Below are 21,151 nucleotides of genomic sequence, written 5' to 3' on the forward strand. Positions count from 1 at the left end.
CTGTCAATCACGTCTCAACCGTCATCGGATGATCCTCCTCTGTAGGACGGTCTGGGGCACCGGAGGCAACCAGACAATCCGCTTCAAATCCAATCACAACAATACATCACCACGGATGTATTAACTTTTATGCCCATTTAGATTTAAACTTAAGGAGCGACATACCATCGTGAATGGAGTATCTCATCCTGCAAAAGGTCAGTTTTTCACCCGTACCATCGCCTCCGAGGAAATCTGACCCTCAGTTGCAGGAGGAGCGCTGTCGAGCCGGACATTTTTCTCCACCGTCGTCCGATCTGACATCATACCCAATGATTACAGCCTAACAGCCGTCACACCGCTCGACAGGTTGGTAACGTTAGATGTTTAATCGTGTTTCGAGTTGTTAAATACTAGATCTGTTTTTTTTTTTAGACCTTTGGCTTTCATCTGTTGCTTCTTAACCGTTTACGTTAACTGTTAGCCACCGCTCGCTGTTAGTAGTAACTTATATCAACGAAAGTAAAACAAAAGACGTGTCCGATTGCTTTTCTCTAAAGTTGATCGATGTCGTGTCGACTGTATCCGTAGAAAAGCCTCTGTAATATATGTAAAGTTGTGCTGGTATTGAATGCGGAGTGTTTTGAGACGCTGTAACGTTATATCTGCGGCGCCTGTGGCCTTCTGCGCCTGTCATTAAAAACTTCACCCTTTTGATTTACTCGCACCACTTTTATATAACAATTAAGCCGTATAAAAAGTTTAAACTTCCAGTGAGTTATAATAGAAAATGGATACTGTAGTTTATGTTGACGTACGCATAAAATAAAGTAATAGCACTTTAATAATTACGTGGTCTTTGTCATAAGGGCCATAAATATGATATAACGTTTAAACAATTTACCTGTTGTAATTTGAGGCGAACTTTCGGGTGAAATGAAACGTTCCTTATATTGTCGTTAAATATGGCCTATGACTTTGACAGGTCTCTGTGTTTGTGTTCTGTTTTGTGCAGTGCTCGCGACCGGTTTCATCCATGACGAGCGTGCTTTCCTATTCATCAATACAGCTACTTATATTCATACTTACATAATAACAAATATAAGCTCAACAAATATGCACAAAAAATAACAGGACTTATTCCTCACAAATACTTAATCAAATTTATAGTATAGTTACTTGTGTATCTGTATCTGTTTGTGAATCTGTGTGCATTATTTATTCATGAATATCGGGACAGTGATAAAGAGGATTATTCCTCAAAAATCCTCCATTTAATCAGATTTTATAGGTCTCTAATATGTGTGAATCTAATTGCATCACAGTTACATTACATTGCATCTATTTCTCTTTACAGGACATCTGATTTAAAGTACGAAAATGGCGGTTTTTAGCTCACAGGTGCTTCTAGCTGTAACAAGATCAAGGTGAGGTCATCATCCAAGTTACTGGTGCAAAAATGCAAATGTTTGTCCAGTTCAAAGTGTACTATTATTTTAAAATATTATTTGATAAAGTATTATTTTTTCATATTAATAGTTTGCAGTGTTCCCAAATTGCAATGCTTCATGGAGGCTTTAAAACCAGAAATGGAAAGCTTGCATTTTTGTTAAAGCACATTAATTCTTGCATTCTAAATATATGCAAGCTGTAGCTGGCTAAATAATTTAGCTAAATTGTCTTTTAGTGATAGGAATACTTTTCCAGGCTAATTAATGTAATTCCTGATGTAAATAGTTGCTCGCTTTCATATTGTTTTGCACGTTATTATAAAGTCACTGGGTTTACAGGCTTTACATGATCAGGATAGGATTGAAAGATTAGCTTTAAGACGAGGCTAGTAAGTGATTTTATCACACTAATCTCATGTTAACATATATTTTAAAAATCTTAGGGCTTAATCAACCATTACTGTAAACAGTTTTAATGTGTTTTTTTTTTTTTTTTTTTACAAACTGAAGAATGTTGAAATTATTTTCTGTAGTAATCTAGAGCAGTGGTTCCCAACCCTGGTCCTGGAGGCACATTTTGCATGTCACACCAATTTCAGGTCTTGAAGTCATGAGCTGATGACCTGAATCAGGTGTGTTTGATTAAAGAGACATGCAAAACGTGCAGTGTTGGGGTGCCTCCACTGCTCTAGAGCACAGAAACTTGAACATGCCTAAATATTTTATTTTGTGCTTTAACATTCTAAATACTCTCTTTATCAAAGCTCAAAGTTCTGGTTTTCTTCCAGGGGATCCTACTTGCTTTCTAAAAGACAAGGTTGTGCTTCACTCTCATCGACCGCATGCATACGCTACCATTCAGAGTTCCTCAGCCGGGTTGCTGTCACAGCCAGGTGTCCCAGACCGCTGTATCCCTGTTACACATCCAGCTTCGTCCGCCCTGGTTGCATAGCTGCACGTCCCCTCCACAGTTCTTGTGCTTGGCTTCAAGAGGTGAAGGACACCCCTGAACCTGTCAAGGGTGAGCCTGTCCCTGCCGCCTCTGGCACTCAACCACCTGCAGCACCAGCAGCAGTGCCAAGAAAGTCCGTGGGACAGAGAGTCCTGGATGAGCTCAAGCATTACTATCATGGCTTCCGCCTTCTGGGCATTGACACCAAAATCGCGGCCAGGATGGTCTGGAGGTTACTGCACGGGCAGCAGCTCACCCGGAGGGAGAGGAGGAGGGTATGTTTTGGGTTTACCGCGGTAGAGTGGTTGTATTGGATATTAATTCCATGGTAGTTTGATATAGAGAAATATCATTATCAGATTTGTAATGTATTTACATGGTACTTGAGGTTAATTTAAATAATACCTGTGGTACCTATACATCTGATTTGTTATTTCTTTTGCATCTCCATGATATATATGTGAGCTCAAGTTATAATATTCCAGTATTTGATATTCTAGTTAATATTTAAAAATGTTTATTAACGAAATTAACTGGAAACAAAAATGTTAAAGTCAAAACATCATTTAAGTGGTATTATCGGAGCTTTTATTTCTAATGTTTCAGAATGATTTAAATATTATATTGCACTTTTACAATGAATTAAAATGCACAATTATTAAATTTACATGTATTTTAAAATAAATAACTTGTCTCTTACAAAGCCATTTGAACTACTGTAGTACATGTCCAAAATTGTAATATTACAACCATAATATTTCATCATGTTATTACCATGGTGTCATGTCCACACAAAAAGAAGCATGGTAATATTATGTTTTTTCTATCTACCCTTATAAAAATTTCTATGGTGATATTTCTTTATATACTGTATAATGTAGTTCTTTGTTTACAATATTCACTCACGTAGTATTCCTGGTAGTACCTAGGTGCAGTGTCCAAAATAATGGTATAACCATGGCATTTTTGTTATTTATATAAGATGTAAGTAGTTTGACAAAGGAAAATGTGTCATAAGTTATTAATGTATGTAAACAGGAAGGATTTGAGTTTTATAAAAAGGTAATTATGTGTGATAATCCTGTAATGATGTAATGTGACGCAAACAGAATTGCATAACCAAAAAGCTTAACACCTCAGAGAAAGTACAGCTGGATTAGGCCAGAAATGCTATTCTTATTACCCATATTGCTTTTATGTTTGACTACGGACGAATAAGACCTGTCCCGTTGTCTCCACAGCTGATGCGGACATGTGCCGACTTGTTCCGGCTTGTGCCCTTCATGGTCTTTGTCATCGTTCCCTTCATGGAGTTTCTGCTCCCCGTATTCCTCAAACTCTTTCCAGAAATGCTGCCTTCTACATTTGAGACAGAGTCCAAGAAGGTATTATAAGCTTACATTTTAAACAACAGCAAAAGTGCAGCCTAAATGACGAAATGGAAGCATAAGAAATCTGTGTAAAGGATTCATAAAACTATTTCTCAAAGAATCTGAGTAGTACTTTTCATGAAGTTGTAAAAGTTGGCCAAAATCGTTGAGTTATGACTAATGAAACATCTGAATTTGTCTACTTTACACTGATAGGAGGAAAAACAGAAGAAGGGACTTGCTGCTAAACTAGAGCTGGCCAAGTTCTTACAGGAGACCATTGCTGAGATGGCCAGGAGGAATAAAGCAGCTGTTGGAGACGAGACTCAGAAGTTCTCGACTTACGTGCAACAGGTGAGTTCAATAATCAAATCCATTTTTCTATATCATGTATAGTTAAAACTGTTCTGGTTGTGACTGACGCTTCTAACTTGTCCGCTATAGGTGAGGCACACCGGTGAACAGCCCAGCACTAAAGACATTGTGAAGTTCTCCAAGCTCTTTGAGGATGAGCTGACGCTGGAGCATCTGGAGCGGCCGCAGCTGGTGGCCTTGTGCAAACTGCTGGAGCTGCAGCCCATCGGCACCAATAACCTGCTGCGTTTCCAGCTGATGATGCAGCTGCGCACCATCAAGACCGACGATGAGGTGAGACAAAACCAGACAACTGCCACTGACCCTCTAAAGTAGTTTTACAGTTGATTTTATGACTTGACATGTTGCTGTGACCTCTAGGTTTATGGGTAACTAAACCATACGTCTTAAAATTACGGGCCGCTCACAAAGAATGCATTTTTGCGTCCTACTATGCTAGTTTTCTATTACTTTTCTATGTAAACATGCACTAAATAAACATCATTGATTGTTGCGCTCCTACAAAAATGCGAGGCGCAGCAGGTGGCTAAAATTGTTATGCAATTTTAAAAAGGCAACTCTCACTGTAAAAAACTTAGGCCTTAAAGTCTGGGTTCTGGGTTTGATATGTTTCGATTATCTTAGATGTTAGATACACATGATTTTCGGTTTTCGTGTCTCTCTGTAGATGATCGCCAAGGAGGGTGTGGCTGCTATGACTGTAGCTGAGCTCCAGGCTGCCTGCAGGAGTCGCGGCATGAGATCTTTGGGTCTGACCACAGATCAGCTCCGACAGCAGCTGCAGCAGGTGTGTGTGTGCACAGGCCAGCCTGGCTAGGTTGTAAAACTGCCTACTGGAGGATATTTATGACTGTTTTCCACCCAAAGACTGTAGACAAATTGAAAGTGTGACACAAACAACAGACATTAAACAGTCCTCTTATATTTACCAGCTTGTGCCTACTGAGTATTGTGTTCCTTTTGTCACAGGGTGGTGTTGTCACTGTTACTCTGCGTTTGTGGTGTGACAGATATATTTTTGATTGTTTTGACATTACTGTACATGTGACTGTATGCTTTGAGTCATTGATAAATTCTTAATTGTTTTTTGGATTCTTTCTCTCTCAGTGGCTGGACCTACACTTGAAAGAGAACGTCCCACCGTCCTTGTTGCTGCTGTCCCGTGCAATGTACCTGACGGACCTCACTCCTAAAACTCCAGTCATCCCACCGGTGCCAAAACTGGAGGTGACAATTAAATTCTATACTAGTTTGTCATAATAAATTTCTAAAAAATACTACAGTTTAAAATGCAGTCCTCTAAATGTTACTAGTGAATTTGGCATCACAACATTATAATGTACAGTATAAAAAAATTGTTCATTTTGAGATTTGCTAAAGATTACGTTTACCATTGTTGTTAAATCATTAGTTTGTTTTAAAGATGAACTTTGAGCAGATACTGTATATAGAATGATAGTAGTGAATTAAACTCCAGTTACCAATGTATCATATAGTATATCTCCACAACTATCCCTTCAGACTATCCAAAATATACCAAATATACCCAGCTCATCTGTTCCATATAACGTAAAATTGGTTTCAAAATATTCAGTATGCATTCTGTAAACATCCAGAGAGCATGCATACAGAATACATTTGTGCAACAGGTTGTAAATATTTATTTATTTACCTATTAGAGCTGACAAAGTTTGGTTTAATTCATAAAGTCTATGTGCCTGTTTACTTTCTGCTTAAAAAAACTTACCCCAGTGCTTGGCATCAGATTACCTTTGAACAGTTGATGTCTAAACTGGGCAGAAATGCAGTCTGGCACGTCACTGCCTCAGTGAGCGCTGATATGTTATCTCTGTTCTGTTAATGGTTGTTATGGTTTCATATGTAATGGTCTTCTTTATGTCCGTGTCACAGAAAGCCACTCCTCCTCCAGTGGAGGCCGAAACCACAGCCAAAGAGTATCCGCTGTCCTCCTCAGTGGAGGTGCTGGTGGACTCTGCTCCGGTCATCAAAGACAGAAAGGTAGGAATGTTATCAATCAATCTCTCAATCTCTCAGTGTTCAAGGGATTCTCCAGGATGTCAGCCATTGTATAACAAGTGATGGCTATAAATAGTTTAAATTCAAGATATTGTTAACACTTTATGTATTTTAGTCTGAAGAATTGTTGGAGAAACCCAGGGGGTTGGACATGCCATCACCTGAAGCTCAGTTAATACATGTAAGTGTGCCAAATAAGATATTGTATTGGTCACTCAATGTGTGTATTTATTGCATTTCGTTTTGGAAGGATTACTTTGACTATTGCACAGTACGTTGTATTGTGTACTTTGACTGTTATGTTGTTGGCAATGGTTTTATTCAGAACCATAAAAAAATTCTAAAATATTTTAAAGAGTAGGTTTCATAATTTTTTTTTTTTTTTTTTTTTTTGAGGTTTCATTTTATATTGCTTTTTTTTTTTTTGCATGGATTTAAAATTTCTATTAAATATTAAAATAAGATTTTGCATAGTAGTTGTACTATTTTAAGTGGTTTAATTTTATTGTATTTTCATCGTAATTTTTTTTTTTTTAGCATGAATTTAGAATTTCAATCAAATATTAAATTGAAAGATTTTATAAAATAGATGTAATTAGTGCTGTCAAATGATTAATTGTATCCAAAATAAGTTTTTGTTTACATAATATGTTTGTGTACTGTGTGTATTTATTATGTATATTTAAATACACACACATACAGTATATATTTTGGAAATATTTACATGTGTATATTATTTTATGATATTTTTTTAATTATTTTTTTTTTTTTTTTTCTTCTTCGTTTTTTTATGGGAGTAGTGTTTTGTAGCTGCTGGATATTAACACACTCACCCCCACCTGTTCTGTCCCATCAGGCTAAAGAGGCAGAGTTGTCACAGAAGTCCAAGATAAGCGCCAATGGGATGTGAGAGGGGCTCCATGTTTCCTCAGTCACCTTATTCTGTTGGAGAAGAGGGTGGAGGTTCAGGTCTGGCCTCCTCCACTGCTGCTGCTTCTGCTGAAGAAGCGTCTCTCTCACAGTCTAGGATTTCAGAGGCCTTGCCTTCTCACACCTCTCATATGGACTTGATGGTCTAGTCGCATCACATCCTCCATCGATATCTGGTCCACAAAAAGGAGGGAAATTGTATTTAAAATTTAGACATCACTCCAGCTTGACATCCGACATGTTTACATCTCCAATCCCCTTAAGTTTTGACAAATAATGTAAATTTGAAATGTAAAAAGAAAATCAACTCCGTCCATCCAGGAAATAAGGAACTCACAAGACTTGCCACTCTTTGCTAAACTTCATTTTGTAAATGTGTAAATAAAATGTACAGTACCTGCATATTATATAAGTGCTACTGCTTTATACAGTCGGCCGTGTCATATGTGTGGGCTAGAAGGTGAAAGAAGTCATATTTTAATATGAGGAAAGCATATGCATTCCTAAATTCATTTAGGTTGGCAGATGAATTGTAAATGGCCAAGTATGTGGGTATTTTTTTATTCGAATATTTCAAATTCCCTTTTCTAAGGGAATATTACGTTCACTCCCTCAAGAGATGTGATTAGCGGTGTAGCGATTATGCCAGGCCTGCCTATGGCAGACTCTGCAGTTAAATAAACGTGGTGTTGAATTTGTTCATAATCTGCTGTGTCCCCCTTTCAATCATTTCAAGTAATTTGAAATTTTTCCTTGGTGGAAAATCTAAATGACTATTAGAGTCATAAAGTTTACGTTCCACTTATGGTTAAAAATATTGAAACAAATGTTTGTTTTTGATTCACATACTGTTTGGATTATTGCGTTGCATGTTGCACTGGATAAACCACTGGGAGGGAAAACAATATAGTATGGAAATACTGTAAAATTTTTATTTAAAAAGCATTAAATCCCTCATATATTTGCTTTGTTTATCCCATAACCTGCCTTTAACTCAACTGTAAACTTAATTGAATTGGTTGCGTCTTTAAACTGCCCTCTCCCATTCTGTCCTGGTGCACTTTTTTTTTTTATGTTGATCAACTGTGTAAAATTGAAAAATGAGTTTGAAAGAAGTTTGAAACTGCCTCTTATTGCATTAAACAGTGTACCATCTTGTACTGTACAGTCAAAAAGTAAAGGTGCTCAATGGTCATACCTCTTTTAAATGTGTGTGTTACACATCCCAATTATTACCCCAATTTATTTAGTGTAATGTGAACAAATATACTGGTTTTTGTTTCCAAAATTGGTTATTTTACCAGGCATTTTCAAATTGAGTTGATAAGGTGGCCGTGGACAATTTAAATTTTATAAAATGCAGTTTTTAGGGCTGTCAATGTTAACTTACAAAACTATTAATGTTAATTTAACCTATTAAGTATGTTTAACACATTTTCTTTTTAGCATATTTACCAAAACTAAAAATTACACTCATCTAGCCCTCATTTTAAAAAAGAAACGTATAATAAATTTGCATATTGCACATTAAGTGAGATGGTGATGGTAAATATGTGAAATCGGAGGAAATTTTTTTTCCCCTAAAACTTTACATTCAGTCTCAAAACTTTAGCTTTTCACTGCACTCATTACTTTACACTCATTTACATTTGGTCGCATGGTTTCTCAAGGAATGGAAAACTTTCGGAAGAGCAACAGCGTTTCAATATAATTTTCTTTCCATCTCTATGTCTCTTTTCGGTCTCTGTAGTATTTAGTTTTTGTTTAAAAAAATAAAAATCACATAAATACACTTAACAATTTCAATAGATTTGTATTGTATAGTTGTATGCAAGCCTCACCATGGTTCTCCACCATGTACTTTGACTGTATGCACAGCCAGTGATTCCCCTGGAATGCTGTTCAGTGGTTGATTGGAGATGTCTTCTCAGTGGTTTTTAGTTAAGACTATTTAAACAAGCTGATTAGCAGGAATGTCATCCCAATTCTCATTCCTCAGATTAGTTCAGTGGAGCATTACACTGCTCATGCTGGTACAGTTACATGAGGCTGGTCACAAGACTCCTTAACTTCTTTAAAGTCTCCCATGAAAACCTGACAAGGCATTGATCATTCTGAGGGTCTGCATGTTTAAGATCATTTCTCACAACCTTTTCCTAGTGCTTCTATACGGAGGATGTGACAAATAAATCAATGACATAACTGTGTCTATAGAATAGAGCTCCATTTTCTCATACTATATGCGCCATAAAAGCCTAATGTATCAAAAATGACACTACCAAAAAAACTGGTGTCATAAAAAAGTATATATATGTATATGTATATGTATATGTATATATATATATATATATATATATATATATATGTATATGTATATGTATATGTATATATATATATATATATATATATATATATATATATATATATATGTATATGTATATGTATATATATATATATATATATATATATATATATATATATATATATATAATGAAAAAATTTATATGTATATGAAAAAATATGTATATGTATATATGTATATATACAAACAAATTCATACATTTTTTTTTTAGAGTTTTTAAAATGGTTCAATAAATGTTCCATTAATAAAAAAATAAATAAAATAAAATAAGTCAGACTATTATTTCATGGCAGACTTTACAAGGTTAAATATGTGAAAGGGGAACCATCTAGTGGTTAAAGTTTAGGACTACATCTCTCAGGTCATCCTACACATGTCAGTAAACAGAGCCAACAGTGGAAAATCGTATTGATGACCTGTTTCAAGACTCATGATGGATTTTTTTTCATTATATATATATATATTTTTTTTTTTTACAAAATTTGACAAAGTGGGTAATTTTAATGTAGTAGGTGTACAGTATGTACAATTTGGAGATCCCCTAAAACACTGTTAAAAAGTTTGGTTTTGAAACCATTAGTGAGAATAGGGCCATGTCAACACAGTACATATTACTGCACAGAACAATCTGCCTTTCTGTAAAACAGAACACCACACATTCATTCTGAAACCAATCATTCATATCTGTTTATCTAAATCATTATGCTTTCTTACACAAGTAATGGCACTATGGCTGCTGAAAACACACTACAATAGATGGCACAAACTAAGAACATCTCTACAGACGAGGTGCGCGTCCTACACATTATTGTGGCCCATATTTTTGAAGGATGTGGTTGCTACTTGCAGCTTCCTGTCGTGCTCTGAGGTGCGCATGAGGAGCGACGTGGCAATCAAAAGCATCTTTGTCTTGGAGAGATTCAGACGGTTTTCTTTTGTGTTGTTTTTAGTTTGGGTAGGGGTTCTGAGGACCACCGGCTGACTGAAAAGAACTGGGATTTCTTAAAGAGTTGGGGTGAATTTAAAGGGAGGGAGCCATGACCTCCCTCCTGATGCGAATCTTTCGGTTGGGTGTGGAGAAAAAGCGAGTTCGGCACTACGAAAATCTGAAGAGGGATGTGGATCCACACCTGACATGGGAGACTATGGGAGAACTGGGAGATGGAGCTTTTGGGAAGGTCTATAAGGTAAGGGGTTCAAATCATGAGGTTCAGTTTTCTGTTAAATGCAAAGTAACAGAACACACTTGTAATATATCTATCTCGGGTCATTTAATTCAAACTGTTTTAAGGGTTTTAAAGAAATTAAGATTAAAAATAAAAGATAAAAATAATAAAACTAGTCTAGGCCTTTAAAGAGGTATAGCCTGATCTAATCTCATGTCATTTCAAGGAAATCCCTCCCTCTTCAGACTTGCATGTCAACTAAAGTGACAAATACAGTTCTGCGAATAACTGTTTCTTGCTCAATCTGCCTCATTCAACATTTCATGATCATGCTAAAGGACAAGAATGATTCAAAGTTAATAGAATGAATACAGAATGATTCCCAATTTAAAAACGATAATTGTTTTATCACGCTGTTTGACCCCATTGATATTATTTAAGGAATAAATCTACGTTTAACTAACAAATATATATCCATAAACATATAAATATCAAACGGGTGAGAAAATAGTGCTATTGTTCACAATATTATTCGCGAATGCCTACAGCCGATTCACAGATGCTGAAATTCAGAACAGCAGCACGACTGCAAATGCGATTCTTTACACAAAATATCAATAAACAAATAGTTACTATAGAGTAACTCACATTTTAGAAACAATATTGCCAGTTATTTCGTTTTTTTGCTCCGTCAGCAGTTCCAAACGAAGTCTATGAGGAATTCTTCTTTGAATCGGTTGAGTGCACGATTCAGTGATTCACTCCGTCATTTAACGCCAATTACTGGTGTAATGATGTAACTTGCAATTCTGAACATTTTTTTTTTTGGTTCCCAGAAAGTTCTGTAAAGTCTTTGATTCCAAAAAGAATCTTCAGGGAACATTCCTAGAATGTTATTATTTGGTTCTCAAAAGTAACCATAAGGGTACGGCAGGGGAGTACCGGATGTTTGTGGATGAGGAGATACATCATTTGTGGTTTAAACTGTCAACATGATCATTGTTGTGATGTCACTACATTACATAATGAACACATGTATATGCATAATGTGTAAACAAATGGAGCAGTTTGTAGATAATCCATTTTAATGGAGTCTACCTAAATATTTACTGTATAGATCTAGAAAACACTTTATTTGAACAATTCATTAAGCTTTATTTTAAATAAACAAATAAGCACAAATGTAACAATTCGCTTTATGAAAAACATGCACTTTGTTTATTTATAGGTTTCTAGGGTGACAGAAAATGGGGGTTTTGGGCTACACTGTGGTTAGGCAACTTCCTGTTAAACCAAAATGTGAAAGATCAAAGATAGCTTCCTGTTAGCGATTTCAAGCTCATATTAACCTCTCTTTCTGCATTTAGCTTTCTGAAAATGAACTGCACCTTGCCGCTGTATAGCTTTCAGCATCTTTGCAGTGTGTATATCTTTTTGCATCATGGCCTGCATCTGTACAGCTGTTAAGTTCTGCTTCCCAGCTTTCATAACTTCTGATTACTTTCTTGCACTTCGATTAGAAATGACAAAGGCAAGTGTTATAGTATATTAAACTGCTGATCACAGGCACAGAATCAGACTACGGGAGTCCTGGCAGCTGTTAAAGTGATTGAAGTGCGCGGTGAAGAGCAGCTGGACGACTACATCACTGAGATAGACATCCTAGCATCCTGTCGCCATACAAACATCATCTCGTTGCTGGATGCCATCTTCTTTGAGGACTGGCTGTGGGTAAGGAACATCTTTCCCCCAGCTACAGCTACACTTGAATGTGTCGAGAGTTAATGTTTATTAAAAATGAACCAGAAGTCTTTTTCCCCTCATTTATTTATATGGACTATAAATACAAAACTATATTGGAAGCTTAAAAAAAAACAATGTTTTTTTTTTTTTTTTTTTACAAGTTTGGGAGTTTTTTTTTTTTCAGTGTTGGGGAAAATAACTTTTAAAATAATTCATCACAATATTGCGTTATTCCATACAAAACTGCATAAATAAAGACACATTCTTATATACAGTAACTTGACTATAATTTTTTTAGCGTATCTTATGCTTTGTCTTTTTAGATCCTGATCGAGTACTGTCCTGGAGGCGCTCTGGATGATATCATGTTGGGTGGGTGATTTGACACTTTTCAATCATTTATGGTAGTATCTGTAAGGCATTATCATAATTTATCCATACTGCGTGTGTTTCAGAACTGGAGCGTGGCCTTACAGAGCAGCAGATCAGTGAGGTGTGCTGTCAGTCTCTGCAGGCTCTGTCTTACCTGCACCAGCATCACATTATACACAGAGACCTGAAGGCGGGCAACATTCTGCTCACCATGGATGGACAAGTCAAACTAGGTACAGATATACTGTCCTCTCACATTTTTAGTCTAAATACAGTCTGTGCTTTATCTATTTATGTTCTCTTTCATACAGCTGACTTTGGTGTGTCTGCAAAAAACGACAACACCCTCCAAAAACGATCAACTTTCATTGGAACTCCATACTGGTGAGACTCACTTACGCTGTCATCGTTTACTCACTTTTATGTTATTTGATGGAAAAAACTTGTACAGATCAATACGAGACAGAATTATCATTTTGGGTAAACTATACCTATTGTACCTCATAAAAAGAAACAATTAAATTACACTTATAGTGATTCCTTTACTTAATACAACCCTCCTGCCAAAGAACATTAGATCATAATATTTTGTCTTTCAAGGATGGCACCTGAGGTGATAATGTGTGAAACGTCAAAGGACAATCCCTACACGACTAAAGCTGACATCTGGTCACTGGGCATCACTTTAATTGAGGCCGCTGAGATGGAGCCTCCTCATCATTCTCTCAACCCCATGAGGGTCTTGCTGAAGATCACCAAATCTCCACCACCCACACTCTCTAATCCTCGCCAATGGTGGGTCACCACTTCCTCATCCCCTCTCTAGATCTGCTGGGGTTTAGGCTTAAGCGGTATCTTGATTTTTGCCATCAGGTCATCGCATTTCCAAGATTTTCTACGGAGAACCTTGCAGAAGAATCCAGAGTCTCGTTGGGGAGCCCAACAGCTCATGGCCCATCCTTTCTCTTATGCGGGACGAGATGGACGAGCCCTTAAAGAACTCATCGCTGAGGCCAAAGCAGAGGTCACTGAGGTCATAGAGGCTGAGGTAAATACATAGGCCAATGACAAAAACATGCTGTTATTTTGAACTTTCTATTCATCAAAGAATCCTAAAAAAAAATGTATTACATTTTCGACAAAAATATTAAGCAGCACAACTGTTTTCAAAATTGATATTAAAGGGATACTCCACCCCAAAATGAAATTTTGTCATTAATCACTTACCCCCATGTCGTTCCAAACCCGTAAAAGCTACGTTTGTCTTCGGAACACAATTTAAGATATTTTGGATGAAAACCGGGAGGCCTGTGATTGTCCCATAGACTGCCAAGTAAATAACAGTATCAAGGTGCATAAAAGGTATGAAAGTCATCGTCAGAATAAACCATCTGCCATCAGACGTGTAATCTGAGTTATATGAAGCGACGGGAACACTTTTTGTAAGCAAAGAAAACAAAAATAATGACTTAATTCAATAATTCCTTTGTCAACGGTCTCCTCTGTGTCTCTCATTATCACTGTATGCTGTGTATGCTCTTTTGTGTTATCCGTGCCAAGTGATAATGTCTTGGACTTGTCAAACAAACATAATCCTTGTGTGTAGCAGTACACAGATTAATTCATCTTTTTCTGCATCTTTTCATCTGCAGTCTTTATTAGATCTCGAATGTCCTGCGAAGGAGATGATCGCCACAGAGTCAGAGCAAACAGTGGCACAACCAGGACAAGCAGTTGAAGAACAAGGACCACAAGAACCTGAGACCCCTCAGAAAAGCTCTGTTCCAGATGCTGTTCCTCAATCTCCCACAGACTCCGAGCCAATAGTTGAGGTTAAAGTGACCCGCAGGGCTTCCCAGGCCACAGACAAAGCTCAGAAGAGGTCAAGACGCCTCTCGGTTCCAGGAAATCTCCTCTCGTTTTTTACTGGAGGCTCCCGTCGTAAATCTGGATTCTGGGGTGACAGTCCGCTTGTTCAAGGAAATAAGGACTCAGATGTTTCAAGTGCAGCTGTGGGAACTGGCAAAGAAAGTGAAAGCACTGACAAACTGAAGGAGCAAACATCTGACTTAGGTAATGCTCCAATTAATGAGGCTGCTGACACCAAAGACAAGGAAGCTAAAGTAGAAACTGACAAGGAGGTAAACCGGACCTCAAACCACTCAAGCACACCACCACAAACAGAGTTACCAACAGATTCCTCAGAAAAGGAAACACTAGATCTCACAAAGGAGGACACTGAAAATGTGAAGCCTGATGATTCAGGAAACAACGACCAAACATTTTGGAAATCCCTCCAAACACCTGCTATTATCAACGAAGACACAGCACATCCACAAAGCACACCGATCATAGCTTTGTGTTTGGAAACACCAGCAGCTAAAAGGCCTGAAAAGAATGAGGGAAATTATAAATATGAGTACCTTAATTTGGCCTGTCCTTTGAAAACGTGCAATTCTCCTCCTGCTTTAGATATAAACAAAATCTTAACTGTAGAGATGCCTTCTAATAATGTTCCTGAAGAAGTTTCTGACCTCAAAAAAGCACAACAGAAAACCGAACCATCAGAAAATGATGCTGTTGAAGGAAGAACCGAGGAAGATGTAGAAGAACCAGGAGAACTGGAGACAGATGGAGGAACGGTGGATGCAACAAAAGAGGAAATCAGTGAAAATGGCAAGGACTTTGATGAGGTGAAAGAAGAACATATAACCGCCAATGAAGATGACATTACCATGAAGGTCGAGTGTGAGGATGTCAATGAAGCGATCAAGGAAGAGCATATTACTACTGAGATAGGCCATGAAGAAGTCAACTCAAGCAATGAAAAGTCTGAGGAAGAGGAAAGCTGTGAAAAAGACCAAGATCTTTGTACAGAAACAGAGGAAGAGGAGCATTCATCCAACAAGGAAGATGTTGAACATGAAGATTTAGACTCAAGAAACCAAAACAGTGAGAGCACAAGAAAATCTGACGAGGAGGTAGAAATACCAACCCAAGATGAGATGACCACTGGTTCACAGATGGCAGAGATACCATGTCAAAATCAAGAAGACACCAGTTCTGAAGGAGAAAAGATCATCATTGGTACTGCTGGTGATCAAGACAGAACAAGTCCAACAGAAGTCTGTTCTGAAAAGAAAGAAGATGGGACAGATTCTGAAGAACCTAAACAAGAGCTTCACATGGATACTAGTATACAGAACGTTACAGAAGAGCCATCAAAGCTTCTTGTTGATGTTTCTGGACCAAAGTTGAAAAGGCAAGTGATGTTTGCAGTTCAAGAGGATGAAAATGAGCAAGAAAGGCCACTTGCAAATGGCTTGAAAAATGTAGACTTAATACCACCTCATGAATCTAATGGATCCACACCTAAGGAATCTAATGAAGACATTATTGCACCTCTTTCCCCTACTGAAAGTCTGTCTCCTGGAATTGAAGGGGTAAGTCTGAAAAACGTCTAGCTAAAAACCACCAGGCAAATTCAACATGTACAAACTGTTCTCTTTTTGTATTAATTCAGGAACTGCACCCAAGCAGGCGAACCGTTAAGAGGACACGTAAATTTATGGTGGACGGTCGTGAGATCAGTGTCACCACTTCCAAAGTGGTTAGTGAGGGAGACATGAAGGAGCAACAACTGCGCTGCAACAGGTAATGAGTCTTTATGCTTTATAGTGGACTTGGATGGATGGACGTGTCAATTCCTAACTTCTTGGGTGATTGCAGACGGCAGGAACTGCACGCGTTGAAACTTTTGCAGAGAGAAGAGCAGAGAGAACATGCCCAGCTTGAGCAGAAGCTACAGCAGCAGCGAGAGCAGATGTTCCGCCACATAGAACAAGAGATGACTGTAAGCCACAAGCACCAAAGCCCTTTGGCCTCAGTTAACAACTTTAGATGTGCTATAAAAACAGAAATGTTTCCATTTAGGTTCTTGACCGAAGTACATAACATGCCCTTTATACAAAAACCTTTACTAATGTTACGCTGACATGCAAGGGCTTATTTTTACAAAGCAGATTCTAAGGCATATTTCAAAATTTATATTTAGCAATTTTTCATACTGTACATTAATGTACAATTCCTAAATTAACTAAAGTATTTGTTTTATTATTTGAAGAGTTTATTTGCAAAAACAGATAACTCCGTTTTTATAAATTTTCTTTAATTATGTTTTTATTGTGTTTTATTGTCTTAGTTAGCTGTATTCTTTTTTTAGTTATTATTATTTAATCAAAACAACCTAACATTGATTGGAATGCAGGACAAAAAACAACAACAACTTGATTTTTGAACATTTTTAAAAACAGAGTTATCTGTTTTTGCAAATGAACTCTTTATTTTTTATTATTATTATTTTTTTTTTTACATTTTTAAATAATGTTATTGATTATTATAATTATATTGTTTAATATAAATCAATTAATTAATAATTATGTAATTTTGTAAGCATAACACAAGTGGAAAAATGTCAACTAAAAAAGCATTTTTGCCTTTTTATTGTTTACTAAACTAAAACTGTTACATTTTGTTGTAATTGAAATAAAATTCTAAATATTAGATTTATATATTTATAGATATATATATAGATAGATTTATATATAACTGTATATAACTGTAATGACATAAGTTTAAGTTGAAGTACAAAAATTACTAAAAGTAAACCCCAAACATTTTTTTAAATACATTTTTAATATTGTACTGAAATATAAAAAATTAATAAAAATGACAAAAGCACATACAAAATGACTAAAACAAACTAAAATGAAAACAAAATATAAAAAATTAAAGCTAATTCAAAAGACTATAATAGCATAGGAATAATACTGAATTGTAAGTATGATCAATGTATTAGCACAGTCTCCTCAATAAGCTGCATGATGTGATTATTCTTAACCATATTCGTAATCATAAGTACGAGCACTTGAATAAAGATGCTTTGTTTGTTTTTTGAATGTTTATCCTGTTGAAGAGCAAGAAGCAGTACTATGACGGTGAGCTTGAGAGACTTGAGAAACAGTACCAGCAGCAAAGCAGTCAGATGGAGGCTGAGCACACATCCCGTCTCAGGGAGGACGCACGCAGACTCAAGGCCCAGCAGGAGAAAGAGCTGAGCCGCAGGAGCAGTGCACTGAAAGCGGACCCTAAAGAGGTACGGACTGCTGCATTTACCCACACTTGCACTGCATTAGGCTCAAACACATGAAGACAGTCACTCATGCGTGACTATTTCTGCTTTAGGAGCAGCGCTTCCTGCAGAAGCAGCAGCAGGAGCTGAATGAAGCTCTGCAGAAAGGCGTTCAGGAACATAAGAGGAAGGTGGCTTCCATGGAGTGGGAGATTACTGTCAAATCTCAGCAGCTCAAGCGAGGTAAATATGCCACAGATGCACGAATTTAATATGTAATTTGTACAAAAATCATGCAGTTTATCAATCTTTAAAATACACTTTTAAAAATAAAGGTTCCAGAAGCTGGGTTTTCACAATAGTGCCAAACAAGAACAACCTTTTCATGAAGAGTTCTTAAAAATAAACATTTTTTATCTTAGTGTAAAGAACATCTGAATAATCTGAACCAAGAGTCCCACATAAAATAAAATAAGTTATCAGTTAATTAAATTAGAAATAAAAATGTTAATAAATAGCTTCTTAAACTTGCAAATAAATGTTCTTAGATGTATGACAAATCAATGTCTAAAAATGTAGTTAAATGTAACACTAAATAATAAATTCATAGATATTTTTTAAATACAAATATTATATTATTTTAAATTGCATTCATTTGTCCGTTTGAAAAATGTAAAGAATCAGTAATCAAATTTGTAATTCCAAAATAAAAATGTAACAACAAATAAAAACGGATAAATCATTTTTAAATGCAATTTTTAAAATGCACTGAATTGTGAAATTAAAAAGTGATGTATTTATTATTTTGATGTTACATTTAATGACATTTTAAACATTAATTAAATAAAACGTTTTTGGGAAATTATTTATTGGGAATTATATATATATATATATATATTAATATATATATATATATATATATATATATATATATATATATATATATTTATATATATATATATATATATTACCAACAAAAAGAATTAAGTAAAATAATTTAAATATTTATATATTGATCTATTTATTTTTTTCAGTTTGAGAAATTATTTTAATGATAACATTTATAATGAATAAATTCATAATTGATTTATTGTTTTATTTTTAATGTGGTAAAATGTCCTCCATAGGTCATTCTGGTATTTTATGTGTACAGTAAATTTGCATGTACTGAGCACTGTAATAGTAAATAAATAGTGTGCTTTGTACACATACTGTATATAGAAGAAGGTTTGGTAGTATGTGATTCTAAACATATTGTTTCCTTCCTTCTCGCTCGTGAGGCAGTGATTTGGGAGTTAGAACAGCGCCATCTACAGGAGAAGTACCATCTATTCAAACAGCAGGTGAAGGAGCAGTACTCCCTACAAAGACAGCAGCTGACCAAGAGACACAACAAGGTAAATTATGCAGCAACCTCCAAAAGCATTATCATCTTCTTTTTTTCTGTACCTTATACTGACCCGTCTTCTGTGGTTCTGTTCTCTCGTATGGTAGGATAAGGAGAGAGCGTCTCGGTTCCAGCAAGCTCTACTGGAGGAACAGAAGTCATTGCAGGCCCAGGAAAGAGTATCCTTCCAGAAGGCCCAAAAAGCTGAAGCAAAGTCCTGTTTGAATCAGTTCAAGATGGAGCTCAGAAAGCAAGGTCTGAGTGGTCCTGAGCAGCGACAACGTCTCACACAGGTTTGGATTCAGAAGAAACAAAACAACATGTTGCAAATTCAACCTATACTTAATAAAACTGGTTTGCCCTCTCAGTTCTTGTCAGAGGAGGAGGCAAGACAGAAGCAAGAGAGACAGAGTCTTCAAGAGAGTCATGAGAAGCAACTGAATGTGGTGCAGGAACAATGTGATGCCAGTGCAGCTGAACTACAGCAGCTTCAGGTACATCAGTGTCAACTTGGAAACAGCCTTGTAGTGTTTCCATGTTGAGAGAATGTGGTTCTCAGTGTCTCTGTGTTTGGATTTTAGAATGAGAAGCTCCAAATTCTTGTGGACATGGAGAAGAAAAAGATCAAAGCTCTGGAGGATGAACACACTCTGGAGCTCAACGAATGGAGAGATAAGCTTGCATGTAGAAAAGAGGTATTGGAGGGAATAGTAAAAATGAGAGGTTTAAAGCTTTTTAATCGGGGGAAAAAACATGACGACTGTTGTATGTTTATGTTCAGGTGTTAGAGGAAGACCTCGCTCGCAGACGTAGAGAAAAGGAAGGAAACAGAAGACGAAGTAGTGAGCCGGAAAACCGGCATGCAGCTCGCCGTTCAAAGTTCTTCCATAATCTAAGCTTTTCCTGACAAAGTTAAGAAATACTCTAAACCCCAATGTCTTTATAAACAGTATATGTACACTACTTTTTGAAGGTTTTGGGAAATTGTTGACTTTTTTGCATTCAATTTATCAAAAGTGACAGTAAAGACATAAAATGTTTATTTTAATTTGTAATAATATTTCACACTATAACAATTTTTACTGTATTTTTGCTGAAAAAAACGTTGGTAAGAGACTACTTTTAAAAACATTATTACCGACCCAAAACTTTTGAACAGAAGTGTATGTATGTATGTATGTATGTACGTACGTGTGTGTGTGTGTGTGTGTGTGTGTGTTTGTATGGGGCTAGTTGTCACATGGGTAAGTTACAATTACTTTATTAATTATTTTAGTTGTCAAATACAGTTATATTGTAAAAGTGGGCTTTTATTTATTTATTTATTTATTTATTTTATTTACATTTTATTAAATAGTTTTCTTTTTTTTTTTTTTTTTTTTTTCAAAAATGGCCCCATCATGACAAGTTATTCCATTTAATGTGACAACATTATCAAAGTTTGTTCAATTAATTAAATTGTTGTTTCATAGAAAATAGTAGCAAATATAGTGTTTTGGTAGTTTTTCCAAATTAATTAACCCTAAAAAAAAAAAAAAGAAAAGACAACCAGCCATATATATATATATATATATATATATATACCCCATACATACATACATACATACATACATACATACATACATACATACATACATACACACACCCATTATATGTACAGAATATATGGACATTTGGGTTAAGTTGCAGAATATTTTTTGTCTGGAGTTTATGTATTTCTGTAAATATGTTTAAAATCTGCTTAGTCATAATTCCTCTGTAAGTGTATCTTGTAGCCTGAAGATGAAACGTCATGTGTAAATAAAATTTTTAAACTATTGTAGACAAAGAGTCTATTCAGATTGTATTTCTTCTGGATGTGTGAGAGTTTTTGAATAGTCATGGTCATGCACACCA

The 21,151-nt window shown here is 36.1% G+C and overlaps 2 protein-coding genes across 2 annotated transcripts; both read left to right on the top strand.

The window, feature by feature from the left end:
- Positions 1-11: 11 nt before the first annotated feature.
- On the top strand, positions 12-8,302 carry letm2 (leucine zipper-EF-hand containing transmembrane protein 2). Its single transcript, XM_042732391.1, has 11 exons — positions 12-348; positions 1,337-1,406; positions 2,219-2,657; positions 3,624-3,767; positions 3,969-4,106; positions 4,197-4,400; positions 4,795-4,914; positions 5,235-5,354; positions 6,039-6,146; positions 6,280-6,345; positions 7,021-8,302. Exons 2-11 carry the CDS (start codon positions 1,360-1,362, stop codon positions 7,072-7,074), a joined length of 1,440 nt encoding a protein of 479 aa, XP_042588325.1. The 5' UTR covers positions 12-348; positions 1,337-1,359; the 3' UTR covers positions 7,075-8,302.
- Positions 8,303-10,308: 2,006 nt separating this feature from the next.
- Positions 10,309-20,477, top strand: si:dkey-81j8.6 (serine/threonine-protein kinase 10). Its single transcript, XM_042732392.1, has 17 exons — positions 10,309-10,643; positions 12,189-12,353; positions 12,689-12,737; positions 12,821-12,970; positions 13,049-13,121; positions 13,338-13,532; positions 13,611-13,785; positions 14,390-16,180; positions 16,261-16,391; positions 16,467-16,590; positions 17,713-17,892; positions 17,982-18,111; positions 19,141-19,265; positions 19,363-19,548; positions 19,624-19,749; positions 19,837-19,950; positions 20,037-20,477. The coding sequence occupies exons 1-17, from the start codon at positions 10,494-10,496 to the stop codon at positions 20,160-20,162; spliced, it is 3,990 nt and encodes a 1,329-aa protein (XP_042588326.1). The 5' UTR covers positions 10,309-10,493; the 3' UTR covers positions 20,163-20,477.
- The last annotated feature ends 674 nt before the right edge of the window (positions 20,478-21,151 follow it).

This window comes from Cyprinus carpio, chromosome B10 (assembly GCF_018340385.1).
Source record: "Cyprinus carpio isolate SPL01 chromosome B10, ASM1834038v1, whole genome shotgun sequence".
Taxonomy (NCBI): domain Eukaryota; kingdom Metazoa; phylum Chordata; class Actinopteri; order Cypriniformes; family Cyprinidae; genus Cyprinus; species Cyprinus carpio.